This window comes from Saccopteryx leptura, chromosome 6 (assembly GCF_036850995.1).
Source record: "Saccopteryx leptura isolate mSacLep1 chromosome 6, mSacLep1_pri_phased_curated, whole genome shotgun sequence".
Lineage (NCBI taxonomy): Eukaryota > Metazoa > Chordata > Mammalia > Chiroptera > Emballonuridae > Saccopteryx > Saccopteryx leptura.
The window spans coordinates 129,835,489-129,850,971 of record NC_089508.1 but is presented as its reverse complement, the minus strand read 5'-3'; the positions used below and the strand labels follow the sequence as shown (position 1 = coordinate 129,850,971).

Genomic DNA, 15,483 nt, shown 5'->3' with positions numbered 1-15,483 from the left:
ATTGCTGAATTTTGTTTGCTAGTACTGTATTTTGTTGAGGATTTTTATATCTGTGTTCATCAGAGATACTAACCTATAATTTTCTTGTAATGTCTTTGTATTGTTTTGGAATCCGGGTAATGCTGGCCCCTCATAAAAGGAGCTTTGGAGCTTTTCCTCCTCTTTAATATTTTGAAATAGTTTGAGAAAGACACACGTTAATTCTTCTTTGAATGTTGAGTAAAATACATCAGGACTTCTTTGTTGTTTTCTTGATTACTGATTCTCTTTTGTTAGTAGTTATTACAGTGGTACCTTGAGATACGAGTTTAATTCGTTCTGTAACAAAGCTCATAAGTCAGTCAACTCGTAAATCAAACAAATTTCTCCCATTTAAAATAACTGAAATAGATTTAATTCGTTCCAGCCCTGTGAAACATCCCCAAACCATCCTAAATTATGAAAAAAGACATGTTTTAAATTAAGAAATACACATGTATACTTTACCAATGCATAACAAAATATATGAAATAAAAGAAAAAAGTGTTATTTACTACTGTATTCTTACCTTGGAGACAAATGAGTGCGGCTAACGGAGGTGAATGGAGGAGGAGGAGGAGGAGGAGGGAGGAAGGGATTCAGGCATTGTAGACATGTCAACTAAAACTGCACTTTCTTAACACTAAATGTAAACTAAAACTGTGTTTTCTTTATTTTAAACTAAACTAAAACTGCACTCTCTTTACTTAAAATGAAACCACAAAAACTTAATTGTAAAAAAATGCACTTTCTTAACTTTAAACTTAACCTAAGCTTAACATTACGTATTTTTTCATTTAATCATCACCTGTTTTTGCCCTTTTGGCTGCACTTTCGGCACTTTCACTTGCAGGACTTTTGAATAAAAATCTATCCAAAGAGGTTTGCTTTTGCCTGCCCTTTAAAATGTTACAGAAATGTGACAAACAAGTGTCATTCAGAAGTGCTGAAGCATGACCAGTTGAAACTTTTTCTGGGTGTTTCTTTTCAATGAAACTTAAAAGCTTCTCCCACATTGCCAGCATGTCTTTAATTTCACTTGTAAAAATCACTTCCTCCAACTCTACCTCCTCCTTACTACTAATCTCTTGCAGAAAGTCCGTATGTTGCATCATCTGTAGCTCCTCAACTCCTCAGTTGAGAGTTCCTCCTCATGTTCCTTGACGAGCTCGTTTATGTCACCCTCATCTACCTCCAGACCCATCGACTTTCCAAGGGACACAATCTCTTCCAATGCTTCTACCTCAGTCTCGGTCTCTGGTTCGAATCCTTAGAAGTCCCTGTCTGCAACATCATCAGGCCATAACTTTTTCCATGCCGAGTTCAAATTTTTTTTTTTGTAACCTCTTGCCAAGTCAATAATGCATAAACATATCACGATGTTGTAGTGATCTTTCCAAAACTCGCGAAGGGTTAGATTTGTATTCTCAGTCACCTCAAAGCAGCGGCGGAACAACTGCTTTGTGTAAAGCTTTTTAAAGTTGGAAATGACCTGCTGATCCATAGGTTGCAAGATTGAAGTCGTGGTTGGTGGGAGGTAGAGGACTTTCACAAATTTGAACTCATCGAGAATGTCATCTTCAAGACCAGGTGGGTGGGCTGGAGCATTTTCAAGGATTAGTAATACTTTCATTGGGAGTTTATTTTCTTGAAGATATTTCTTCACTGCAGGACCAAAGACGAGATTTACCCATTCAATAAAAAACTGCCGCATAACCCATGCCCTAGCATTGGTGAGCCATATAACCTGCAGTTTTTCTTTAAGAATCCTGTGAGTCTTAAAGGCTCAAGGATTTTCAGAATGATACACTAGCAGTGGCTTGACTTTACAGTCACCGCTAGCATTTGCACTCAATGCAAGGGTCAGACGGTCCTTTATGGGTTTATGGCCTGCAGCTGCTTCTCCTCTGTGGTGATGAAAGTCCTCCGGGGCATTTTTTTCCAAAACAATCCTGTTTCGTCACAGTTGAACACTTGTTGGGGGATGTAGCCTTCCTTTGTGATAAGCGCAGCAAAACGTGCAATGTACTCTCCTCAGCTGCCTTAACGTCAGCACTCGCAGCTTCACGATGCCTCACCACCGAGTGGATGCCAGATCTCTTCCTGAAATTTCAAACCAGCCGTGATTTGACTTAAACGTATCTTCTGCCTCTTTTGAGGTTGATGGTCTTTCTTCTTCAAGTTGCCGTAAATAATATGTGCCTTTTTGCATATTACAGTCTCCGTCACTGTATCTCCTGCCAGCTCTTTCTCTTTCATCCACACCAGCAGAAGCTTCTCCATTTCTTCATGGATATTTGTCCTTAATCGGGACAGAATTGTAGTTCCTTTGGCTGGGTTTGCGCTTTTGATGGCATCTTTTTGTTTAAGGATGGTACAAATTGTAGATATATTGCGGTCAGACAGCCTTGCCAGTTCAATCACTCATACACCACGTTCATGTTTTTCTATTATTTCTTGCTTTACTTCTATCAACATCATTCTCTTCTTCTCACCACTGTCCTTTACACTCACTTTCTTCGGCCCCATGATAGCACACAAAAAAAGTTAGTAAAAAATGCAAAAATGATGCAAGAACGTGTACAGCGCAAGAGATTTGACTTGATTCTGCGGGTAACACGTGAGAAAGAACGAGATGCTAGTGTTGTGCTGCTGATACTGAACCCGTGCACCAACATGCCAACTAGCGGCAGCTTCCTGAATCACGACTTTTATCTCAGAATTTCGCTCCGATCTCAAACAAAAATATGGACCCAGTCGCAGATCGTATCTTAAAACAGAAAAGAAATTTCATATGTTGGTCTGCTCATATCTCAGGGTGTCACTGTAGTCTGTTCATATTTTCTAGTTTTTTCTTGATTTAGTCTTGGAAAATTGTATATTTTTAGGTATTTACCCATTTTTTCCACTTGTTCAATTTGTTGGTATAAAATTGTTCATAGTATTTTCTTTACAATCCATTGTATTTCTGTGGTGTCAGTTGTCATTTCTTCTTTCATTTATTTGGTCCCTGTCTCTTTTTTTCTTTATGAGTCAGTTAAAGACTTATTAATTTTGTTTATATTTTCTAAGAACCAGGTCTTGGTTTCATTGATCTCTTGTATTTCTGTTTTAGACTATTTCATTTATTTACATTTTGATCTTTGATCTTCATTGTTTCCTTTTTTCTACTCACTGGGCTATGTTTGTTTTTCCTTTTCTAAGTCCCTTAGTTATTAGATTGTTTGAGATTTTTCTTGTTTTTGAGGTAGCCCTATGTTGTTATGAATTTCCCTCTTAGAGCTGCTTTGGCTATGTCCTATAGATTTTTGATTGTTTTTATTTTCATTTGTCTTAAGAAATCTTTTGATTTCTTCCGTGATCTCATATTTAACTCAATAAAGAGACTTGTTTTGTGGTTTACCATGACAAATGTTCCATATTCACTTAAAAAGAATGTATATTCTGCTATTTGGGGTGAAAAGCTCTAAGAATATTAATTAAATATATTTGGTCAGTTATTTAAGGCTGCTGCTTCCTTGTTGATTTCCTGTCTGGATGATTTCATATTGATGGCAGTGGGTTGTTAAAGTCTTCTACTATGATTGTATTACTGTTGCTCTCTCTTTATCTGTCCATCACTATTTACTTTATATATTTAGGGGTTTAAGTGTTTACAATACTTATTTTCTCTTTTGGATTGATCCCATTATCATTATGAAATGTCATTCTTTATCTCTTATTATAGCTTTTGTTTATAAGTCTGTTTTGTCTGATATACTTATTGCTACTTTAAGTTCTTTTTTCATTTGCATGAACTACCTTTTACTTTTAGCCTGTGCATGTCTTCCAGTCTGAATTGGGTCTCTTGTAGGCAACATGTGTACGGGTCTTGTTTTCTTATCCATTCAGCCACCCTTTGTTTTTTAACCCTTTGAGTAGTATGAACACTCATGTACATCCTTGAGCCTCCTAATGATCTAGAGTACAATCATAACAAAAAATTTTTATTTTAAAGATGTGTAAGGCAACATTAAAAAAAGGCAAATGTATGTTCTTCTTATTTCTATAAATTGGTTATCAAAAAATATGATTTTAAGTTAATAAAACTGGAACTGGAACTAATTTTATTTTTTTAAACAAAACTAATTCCTGGGGGGGGGGGGGTCAGTGAGCATGAAAAAAACTCACTACTTAAAGGGTTAATTGAAGCATTTAATCCAGTTGCTTTTAAAGTAATTATTGATAGGTATGTAGTTATTGCCATTTTATTATTCATATTTTTTATTGATTTTAGAGAGATGAGTTTGTTTTTCCACTTATTTATGTAGTCATTCATTGATGTTTGTATGTTCACTGACCAAAGATCAAACCCACAATCTTGGTATATCAAGATGCTCTAACTAACTGGAGCTACCTGGCCAGGGCTATTTTTCATATTTTTTATTATCATTTCTTCCTCCTCCTCCTTCTCCTCTTACCATAAAAGCTCACTGAGTATCTTTATAAATAGTGTTTTGAATTCTGTATCTGATAGATTGCTTTCCTACATTTGTTTAGTGTTTTTATAGAGATTGTTTTTTTGTTCTTTCGATTGGGACGTATTCCTTTATGTCCTCATTTTGGCAGCCTTGGTGTGTTTCATTCTGTGCATTAGGAAGAGGCTTCATCTCCAAGTTTTAGCAGGGTGGCCTTATGTAGTAGGTGTCCTATAGAGTCTAGTGGTGTCGTCTCCCTGTTCACCTGATTGGGTGCTCCAGGGGTGTTTCTTGTGTGGGCTGTGTGTGCCCTCTTGTTGCATTTGAGCACATCAGTGGTTTGGGTTGACCTTTAGCCTGACTGGCTATGAGAACAGGCCTTAACTACCGTGGACAAACTGCTGTGCAGGGTTGAGGGCAAAATGGGTGCTCTCATATAGTCTGGTACCAGCCACCAGGTGTGTTGGTTCTGGGAGGGACTCCAATGCAGTTCCAGGTGACCTGCTCCCTGTGCCCAGCCTAGAGCCACCTGGTGGGAGCTACAAAGTGATCCTGAGGTTGGTAGCTGCCTGTGCTGGACTTGGAGGTGCCTGGGAGAAGTCACACTATAAACTGAGACTGATTGCCACTAGTGCCAGACTTAGAGCTACTTAGTATAAGTAGAGAACATGCCAAGCCCAGCCACTGCTTATTTGGGGTTTTGGACATTTCAAATAATTTTAGGGAAGTCCACAGTACTGATCAAGACCAGCCACATGTGAGGAATACCTACCCACTGTAATGGATTCACGCCTGATGTAAGTGTTGGTGTTATAGGTTCTCAGGAAATCCCTAGGGTAGGGTGGACTGAGTTTGATGGAGACTCAGATTTGGTGCCTGCCTGGGAGAAAGCTGCTCCCCCAACCCTCACTTTGGTACCAGACACTTCAGTTCCACCCCTTATGTCCCTGGCACTTTTTAAGCTTCTGGAGCTAAGCAAGTGAGTCTAAGTCCATGCACAGACTCTTTAGAGGAGCTGCCAGGCACTCCAGCAGCCTGTATCTCACTCAGCTGCAGTGTGTGCTGGTTTTCACAGCCAGAAGTAATGGGGACTTGTATCTCACTCAGCTGCAGTGTGTGCTGGTTTTCACAGCCAAAAGTAATGGGGACTTGTCTTCCCAGCCCTGGAGACCCGGGCCAGGGGCCTCGATCCACAGGAGAGTCCTCCAAAGCCAAGATATCCCTCCCAGTTCTTACCCACCATGTTTGGGTGTGGGACCTACCTGTTCTCCTTGTTTGCCCTTTACTAGGTTTGATGTGGGTTCTTCTGCACACCCTAGTTAGAAGACTTTTGTTCAGCTAGACTTTAGGGGTTGTTCGGTAGTTTAGTTGTAATTTTGATGTTCATGGGAAGAGGGGAACACACAGTATTCACATACCCTGTCGTCTTGACAGAGCTGTTCTGTTCCACAGAAGGAAGCGGAGGTGAAGGAGCGCTCTGTGTTTGACATCCCCATATTTACAGAGGAGTTCCTGAACCACAGCAAAGGTGATTGTGCAGCATCATCCATGTTCCCCGGGCCGGTGACAGGGTGTAGTATGTCAAGAGGATTCCACTGCTCAGACCCTGGGCTGGCCAGGAAGGAAAGCTACTGTGCTTCACTCTCTAGTAGACGGAGTTCCTCTAAGGCCAATGGGGAATTAGGCCCACATTGTCAGCACTGCTTAAGTCTCTGGGTCAGAGCAAACAAACGTGCATCACTGATTCCAATGCTCTCAGATTTTCAGCCTGGAGCCCTTTATACAAATGAAAGCTTTTATACAGTGTCCCAGGTACAGATAAGTAAGAGCAAAGTTTGACCTCCCTGTAGTAAAGATGGAGACCCAGAGCTGTGCTTGCCCGTTCCCACAATGTCCCCTGTGAAACCCTTCACGCTTTTCATTGCACAGTTTGATAAAAAAAAAAAAAAAAAAAAAACCCAGTAATGTGGGGAATTGCAAGTGTTCCTTACAAACTTAAGTGTGTAATATGTCCAGTTTTAGGAATTAATTAGCTCTGGGTAGTTTGGCATTTTCATTGCTGAAATTGCTATCTGGAGACCATAATGAGAACAGGGAAATGTGCTGGGCAGGCTTATTAGAGGGAGCTCACCAGAGTGTCCTTGGGAAAGTCATCAGGGCTCAGAGATGCCTGGTGCCCCACATGTCCTGTGTGTGTCTGGGGGCCCCTCAGATGCCCAACGTTCCTCGTGTTCTGTGTGTCTGGAGATCTCCACAGAGATGCCTAGCACTCCTCATGCTGTGTGTGTCTGGGAGGCTCCTCAGAGACGCCTGGCACCCCACGTGTCCTTTGTGTGCCTGGAGGCTCCTCCGAGACGCCTGGCACCCCACATGTCCTTTGTGTGCCTGGAGGCTCCTCAGAGACGCCTGGCACCCCACATGTCCTTTGTGTGCCTGGAGGCTCCTCAGAGACGACTGGTTATACACACGTGTCCTGTGTGTGTCTGGGGGTGTCCACAGCTCGGGAGGCAGAGCTCCGCCAGCTTCGTAAATCCAACATGGAGTTTGAAGAGAGGAACGCGGCCCTGCAGAAGCATGTGGAGAGCATGCGCACAGCAGTGGAGAAGCTGGAGGTGGACGTAATCCAGGAGCGGAGCCGCAACACCATCCTGCAGCAGCACCTGGAGACCCTGCGGCAGGTGCTGACCAGCAGCTTCGCCAGCATGCCCCTGCCTGGTAATGCCACCCTCACCTGTGTGCCCCAGAAAGCAGGGGCTGCTGCTGATGGCATTGGTGTGCTAAGGCTCAAGTCTCCCCTAAAGAGGAAAAATCAGTAAATTATGGGGGTTTTCCCTCAAGTTGTTCTGTGGGTCATGTAATAGCATCTTAGTATTGGCTATAATATAGATCTTTAACTTTCTACTTGGCTTAATTTGATATTCAGAACAGTGGAAACTTGAGTACTAAACCCTGATTTAGAGCACTTTCCTTAGGTATATTTGTTTACTTCGCAATTTTGTTTTAAGGGAAAGGAGGAAGAAACACTAGTATTTCATATGTATTCTTCCATGTTGCGGTAAGTCAAAAGAAAACTGGGAGAGTCTCTAGCCTTTTGTGATATGCAGCTAATCATACACTATACAGCAATTATATATACCCATCTATTTATTTAGAGCATGTAGATTTCATTTCTTTGAGTTCTAAAAAATTCTCCTGAAATTAAAATCTTGTCTGAGGAGCAGATCATGTTAGAGGCATAGTATCATTTGCTGTGGAATCACTTAACTGTGTTATGGTCAGTTAAATGGGAAGTCTCAATCTTTCTTCTTCTCTCACTTCAGGAAGTGGGGAGACGCCCACACTGGACACCATCGACTCGTACATGAACAGACTACACAGCATTATTCTAGCTAACCCCCAAGACAACGAAAACTTTATAGCGACCGTTAGAGAAGTTGTGAGCAGGCTCGACCGTTAAGGAGTGGTGAGTGCTCGCTGCTGTGACCCTACAGGCCATACACAGACCAGAGCAGCATCTCCCATGGGGCCAGTACCCAGGCGATGGACATGCAGGGTCCTGTGTTAGGCCTCTGTCTAGCTTTGTCACTTACCCACTGCATTCTTGAGTGCCGGTTTCCCAAAGAGATTTGAAGAGTGAGTGAGCAACTTTGAGGAAAACACCCCTAAAACATCACTTAAATACAAGAACAATATAACTGTCAATTAATGTTTAAGCTTCCTTTTCCATGGAAACATGAATGATAATTGACAGCAGTCAGCAGATGTGTGTTTGAAACCTACACAAGAAAGGAGCTTTCACTCACCCTGAATCTCAGAGTAGCTATTGGATGGTAAATGTTCATAGGGACTAACCTCACATCAAAACAGTTAGTGCCGTAATTAAATGGGTTAAAAAATAAACACTCAGTAAGCAACAAAAAGAGGAGAGAAAAAATTAGCTTTTTAAAAATATATTCAACAAATTATTAGTAGTGTGTGTTACATCCTTTCAGAGTAGACCAGAGTTACATTTCCAGAAGGGACTTGCCCCTTTCGGCATTGTGGTACTAATGGTAAGTCATTGGATGTCACTTCTTAATAGAACTGGTATTTGTTCACTCAGATTCCTAGAGATAACTGCCCTTTACTGTGCCATCCCACAAAAGTGTCAGCCCTTTAGTCTGTTGATTACATTGTTCTGCACCTACAGACATGTAAACTGGAAAACCTAAGGTGGGACCATGTGGTGTGGTGACCATATATGGATACTAAAACAAGAGTGGGCAGCAGGATATGCTCTTGAGGACAGCCAGTCACAGCTTTGAATCTTGCTTATTTGTCTACAGGTGTGTGAACACACTCATAAACGAGTGCATGTTCTAGCATGGTTTGCACCTCAAGTACTGTGTCTGAGAATAGATAAACCCATGATTCCTATCCAATGAGGCAGCGCCTGCCACAGAGAGCAGAGCAGTCGTCTCTGTCCTTGTCAGCCGTGCCCTTGGAGGGTCCCAGCACAAGGCAGTCCCTTACACATTAGCCTCCACCCTGCTCTGAGGAGAAAGGATTCCCATTTCTCTCATGAGCAATCAGATGGACTGGACGGTGCTTACAAGAGACGGTAAGACAGTGTTGTTAGCACCCTCATGGGCCTGAGAAGAGAGCGGGGAAGCAGGGTAGAAGACTGGAAGAACACAAAGCCTGGTGGGTGACATGGGGTCACCTCATGTGAGCACAGGGCAGTCAAGGCAAGTTTGAAGCCAAAAGCGATTTTCTGTTTTGAGCATTTTGCCAATAAGATAGTCTAAATCTTTACCTATCTTAGGGACATAAACTCTAATATCTTCTTTCTGAAGTGTCTTTGAAAACCTAGAATATTACCATTATCCTTGATTCTAGGTGACAAATATTTTACCCTTGAAAAAAATCATACCTGAAAATGTGAATAATTTTATTACTATAGATTCTTACAGTCTATCCATCAAAACTAAGACTGGATAGTTCCCTGGATCCTCAGAACTGTCAAATGAAACAGTTATTAAGACTGTGATCAATACTAGCTTAGCCTCATTATACAAATACGTACAGACAGCCAGGCCTAATGTCTTCAGACTGACGTGAGCTTGGCAGTTCTCACCCACTTGTCAGGAGCCAGTGAGTGAGGGGAAGTTAATGCTCTCCCATTTTACAGGAGCACAGTAGATGGGACCTTTAGAAATTCCTGTGTTCTGCATAAGGAGAAACTAAGCCCCAAAGAAGTGACGTCTTGCCTGAAAATATTGTACCTGTGCAAATAAGAGCACACATATCAAAACTTGGGTTCAGTGGAGTTCCAAAATCATTGCTCTGAGGAGACGGGAGTGGGGATAAGGGGGAAGCACCAAAATGTTTAGAATAAGGGCTTTCAGATAAATAGGAGGTAAATAGAAATAATTACAATCTAATAATGTAAAATCTGGTTTTGCAATGGAAGGATGACCCCAGCCAGCATTTTCTTTGTGGCTGGCTTGTACCTGGAAAAAAACAGCTCTGGGAGGAAGCCTTAGGGTGACTTCATGTGGAGAGGTGACACTTTATATAAACTATCACAAGCCATATGTTGCTTGATTTCAATCGAACCAAATAATAACTATTTGGCTGTTTGAGGGTTGAAAAAAAATTTCTGTGATTCAAAATTTATTGATCATACCCACATAATACATTCCTGCACATGCAGAGATCCTTAGATTTGTATTTGAAGAAAATTGATTTTGATTGGCCATCTATTCTTTGGACCAAAGTAGAATACTAATTTTCCACTCTCAGATTTGTCCCCAATAGTTGCTTTTCTGTGTTCAGCTGAACAATTTTCCTACATCCCCATTGTCTTCCCCTCCCTCCTTCCTCCTCCCTCTCCCTTTCTCTTTCTCTCTCTTTCTCCACCTCTCCCTCTCCCTCTCCCTTTTCTTCTCCCTCTCCCTCTCCCTCCCCTTTCTCCTACAGGTAGTAGAGCTTCAGGATGTTTGTGTGTGGTTTTACTTGTGAGGAATGAGAAGCCATCTGGAAATTTGAACTGAATGGAGACAGAGGAATATAGAGGACTCTGCTTGTGCAGAAACTGTCCGCTGTGAGTTAAATGCCTTCACCCCAGGAAGCATCAAAAATAACACGTTTGTGAACTTTCTGTGGAATCATCCCTGTGAAGCTTAGAAAATGTGGCGCCACGCTCCTGTCTTCAGTTTCCATTGGTTGTCTGCTTGTATGTGAAGGGATATCTGCATTTCTGCTACCATCTGCAGAGGAAGAAAGGGAAGCCTTCTCATTGTCCTGCTTCAGATTTGGCCCTTTTAGCAGACACCCTGGTTTTTCTATCTTCCTGTCACTGTTTCTATGCCTTTGGGCATTATCTGTATTCCCTTCACCCCACTAATTTCCACATCTCTATTTCTGACCTCTGGGCCTGTTGCTCAGCAGGGTTCTGAAGGAGTCTTACTGCACAGGCCATCTTCCCCCATCTCTGACTTGCTGCCACTCCAGAGAAAGGAGCTTCTGGCAGGCTACCTTGGGGAGGCCGCTTCCTGTCCCACTCAGTGCACAGTGGGCGCCAGCCCTCGCAGAGGCTTTCTGACTGCTGCCCTGAGGAGAACACACTGTTCTTCCTCCTCCTCAGCACTGCCTGCTGTTCCAAGCTCTGCTCCTGCACATGCCCTGCGTGCCCGCCCAGTAAGGTTCTTCTCTTCCCATCTGCTGACAGTGTCTTGTGAAGCATTCTCTGCTGAGGAAAAGGTCATTGGCAAATAGGAGAGAACAGGAAAAGTAGTTTCTCATTTGGCACTGAAAAAAAAAACCACCTCCAAAGCCTATCATAAGTGAAACTGACCCTGTCTGTTTCGAGCATGCAGAGTTGTGGATGGCAGGGGTAGTGTTACGCAGTGTCTGGAGCTGACATGAAAGGGCCCGGAGGTATGCTCATGTCTTTGTCTTCCCTCTGTCAGTATGCTATAGACTCTGCAGAGGGACAGGCGTCCTTCCTTCTCCCCCTCAGTACATAAGCCTTTTTTTTTTTTTATCAGCAGAAGGGAAGAAGGGCTTCTGATTCCCACCTGACGGTCGGTTTTGTCTTGTTCTCTGTGGCACAGGCTGGAACCAAAGCCAGGCCTGCCAAGCCTGCTCATTGTCCAGGCACCACGCCACTGAAGCAGGTGGATGTGCAGCCCCTCCCAACACACTCACAGTCAGGTGCAAGCCAGAGCCCGTCACATTACTGCACTGTCCTGTCCTTCCCTGCCTCTCCTCACCTGATTTCTTCTGTAGGCCATGGGAAATAGAAGAACAACAAAAAATAGCCTTTTTATATGTCATATATGAACACACATCAAATTTCCATGATGTACTAAAGATAACATATCACCACTTGGCAGTTGTTTAGAATAAGACCCCATTGTCATCTGTCACTCTAAACCAAGCCAAGTCACCTGCTTTCTGTATCTTCCTCTTGTGCTGTCACCGTCACTATGGTCCTGCCACATCTCACAGACTCCTCACCTGCTGAGTCAAGCCTGGAACACAGTGTCTGTAGCAGAGGGTGTCCACTCTAGTTCTGGGCATTGTGTCTGCCATCTGCCAGACACTTTCTGTTTCTTCCCTCCTCCTCCTCACAGTTCCTTGCTTCTCCATGTACGAGTCTGTACAGCTGGGTGAGAGCGCTGGTGACCAGGAAGGGTGATTACTGTCCATAGGCCAGCCTCCTCCTGACTCCAGATAGGACACCTGACATTGACTTGAAACATCTGCATATTCAGGAATGCACACCATCTTGAAAGACCCTACAGTCTGAATCATCTCCACAAAATGAGCCAACTGATCTTGAAGTTCTGGCTCTCCCAGGAGACACGCCAGTGGCTGGGACGGAGCACACCTGACGCCTGTGACCGGGATTGAAAACACCTGACATGCTAGTAGCTGGACAGAGAGCACCTGACACCTTGGTATGCATACTACACTGTCAGGTCCCGGACAGCAGGTCTGTGTGGCCCTCTTCTCTCTGTGCCCAGCCAGGAGGTGGCAGCCAGGTTGCTGGCTAACATGAAACTTGATTCATGTTTTCCAATAAACTTGTAGATATTATCACACTTAATATGTTCTTCTCAAGAAATAAGTTGTTGCCTATTCAGTGTTAACAGATTACTTTTTATTAAAACACAAGGGGCAGCCAAGGAGAGACAAAGTGTTTTATTTCTAACAAAATTCAATTTTAGAAAAAAATGTACATATGTTTGGAACAGTTGAAATGCCAAGTTTTCTGTACAAGTGTTTTTGTAATTAAACTTTTATATTTTCTTTGTTTTAAGAAGTCAATATGCTTGCTTGACATGTCTTATTAAAACTCTTATGTTGCCTGACCATGTGGTGGCACAGTGGATAGAGCGTCGAACTGGGATGTGGAGGACCCAGGTTCGAGACCCCGAGGTCGCCAGCTTGAGCACGGGCTCATCTGGTTTGAGCAAGGGCTCATCTGGTTTGAGCAAAAGCTCACCCACCAGCTTGGACCCAAGGTCTCTGGCTCGAGCAAGGGGTTACTCAGTCTGCTGAAGGTCCGCAGTCAAGGCACATATGAGAAAGCAATCAATGAACAACTAAGGTGTGGCAACGAAAAACTAATGATTGATGCTTCTCATCTCTCTCTGTTCCTGTCTGTCCCTCCCTATCTATCCCTCTCTCTGTCTCTGTAAAAAGAAAAAGAAAAAAAAAACTCTTATGTTGAATCCACCCTATTCAGTTTTACCTGCATTTACCTCTGCCTTTTCATCTTAAAGACTTTGTCAGACCTACATTAATTATCAAGTCCGTTGTGCTTTTAAAACAGCAAACATTTATTTTTCTAGTTGCTTATTCCAAATGTGCCTTAGTCTGTTTGAGAATTGAGTTATTTTCATGTATGTTATAACAATACAAGCAGTTATAATTAACTGCAGTGTAGTGGTAGTATTCTGGATGCAACTTGAAAGAAGACTGTTTTTAAAGTCAGTGACTTCAATCCCCTTGATAAAACAGTCTTCAGTCTTCCTTTTGACAGAGAGGTAAATTGTCCTTAAATGCTTGCTATTAAAAATAACCACTGCTGGCCCTGGCCGGTTGGCTCAGTGGTAGAGCATCGGCCTGGCATGCAGAAGTCCCGGGTTCGATTCCCGGCCAGGGCACACAGGAGAAGCTCCCATCTGCTTCTCCATCCCTCCCCCTCTCCTTCCTCTCTGTCTCTCTCTTCACCTCCCCCAGCCGAGGCTCCATTGGAGCAAAGATGGCCCAGGCGCTGGGGATGGCTCCTTGGCCTCTGCCCCAGGCGCTAGAGTGGCTCTGGTCGCGACAAAGCGACGCCCCGGAGGGGCAGAGCATCGCCCCCTGGTGGACGTGCCGGGTGGATCCCGGTCAGGCGCATGCGGGAGTCTGTCTGACTGTCTCTCCCCGTTTCTAGCTTCAGAAAAATACAAAAAAAATAATAATAACCACTGCTGGACTGGTGGTGGCACAGTGGATAGAGCGTCGACCTGTGACGCTAAGGTCCCACATTCAAACTCCAAGGTTGCCTGCTTGAGCACAGGCTCATCTGGCTTGAACACAGGCTTGCCAGCTTGAGCCCAAACGGCTCTGGCTTCCATGGTCACTGGCTTGAACCCCAGGGCGTTTGCTTGAGCAAGGGGTCACTGGCTCAGCTGGAGTCCACCCGGCCAGGGCACGTATAAGAAAGCAATCATTGAGCAACTAAAGTGCCACAAGTTGATGCTTCTCATCTCTCTCCCTCCCCATTAAAAAAAAACTATATATAAAAAATAACCACTGCTTAACCAGACAAAATAACCTTTAAAGGAAATTTGCCCCCTGTTGCCACCATGCTTTTGAAATTCTAGGGGTGAGGTAACCTGGCTTTCAGAGCCTGCTGCTGTCCCAGCAGCCAACTCTGTGGCCTTGGGCAAGACTTGCTTGGTTCCAGCCCCAGTTTCCTCTTCTGACATAACACATGCCCCAGTGATTGTCACAGCTGATGATATACAGAATTGACCATACCTTGGAGGATATGAAGTCCTTGTATGTAAATGTCAAAAACCATTGAGGTGAATCAGGGCTGGGCTTGACTACAATTTAACAGAAACCCAGATCAGCAGTTAAACAAGCAATATCTCTCAGAAAAGCATTCCAAAGGTAGGCAGTCCAAGACCAGTATAGAGCTCCTCTGCACCACAGTGTGGTCCCGTTCTCAAGGTCACCTCCTTGTCCAAAATAGCTGCTGAGCCACCAAGCATCACTTGAGATTCCCAGCAGCGTGTAGAAGTGGACAAAGGGCAGCCCAGGCTGAGTCAGCAGATACAGGAGTCTTCCTGGAAAACGTGGTCAGCACTTTCGGAACTCGGTCACTTGACAGCAGCTAGCTGTCACAGAGGCCGAGAGATGTCTTCTTTTCTTGGACATTGATGCCCCCAGTAATGGGCAGGTTTTAGTCAATAAAGAAGAAGATGACTCTAGAGCAGGCAGTTGCCAGCTCAATTCACGACAGCATCTGCAACTCTGTGCATCTCTGAGGAAAGGCGAGCTATGCTCATGAACAGGAAGCATGTTCTCACCTTTGCCTCTTGGCCATTTGGAAATGATCGTGTACTTCTTTGGCACTCTTTTCCCGCAGACAGCTGAAAACTGGCTTCAGTCTGAGTCAGCATTTCCTGGCCCCACCTTAGCTTCTTTCCAACCCCTCAACAGCTGGTGGCTAGTCTTTTTTAGTGGAAGTCAGCATAAACAGGTGGTAATGTTTCTTCCAGTTGTTTGTTCTTGTTTTCTAACTGCTTGGCATTTGTTAGCTTAAAACACCACCAGGATCATCTTCTCCTAAGGGTGGGGACATTGAAGGGTTGCTTGGCAGAGAAGCACAGAGCAATTCTGAGCCCTTTGAAAGAATTTCCTGCTTTGCAACCAAGAGTTCCAAGTCAAGGGCTTTTCTTTATTTTATTTATTTACCTTTTGAGACATGATCTACCCTCAAAAATACACTTTTTTTTTACCT

General features: G+C 43.5%; 1 protein-coding gene across 6 annotated transcripts in view; it reads left to right on the top strand.

Moving 5' to 3' along the window:
• HMG20A (high mobility group 20A) overlaps positions 1 to 12,786 on the top strand; it is a 99,234-nt gene extending 86,448 nt beyond the window's left edge. For 4 of the 6 annotated variants that reach the window (XM_066341761.1, XM_066341758.1, XM_066341759.1 and 1 more), the window contains 4 exons: positions 5,928 to 6,003; positions 6,975 to 7,190; positions 7,796 to 7,938; positions 10,437 to 12,786. In XM_066341761.1, the coding sequence (XP_066197858.1) occupies positions 5,928 to 6,003; positions 6,975 to 7,190; positions 7,796 to 7,932 (429 nt within the window). In that variant the 3' untranslated portion in view covers positions 7,933 to 7,938; positions 10,437 to 12,786. The remainder of the gene's footprint in view (positions 1 to 5,927; positions 6,004 to 6,974; positions 7,191 to 7,795; positions 7,939 to 10,436) is intronic. The other 2 variants (XM_066341757.1, XM_066341756.1) reach the window with 2 other exon arrangements.
• The last annotated feature ends 2,697 nt before the right edge of the window (positions 12,787 to 15,483 follow it).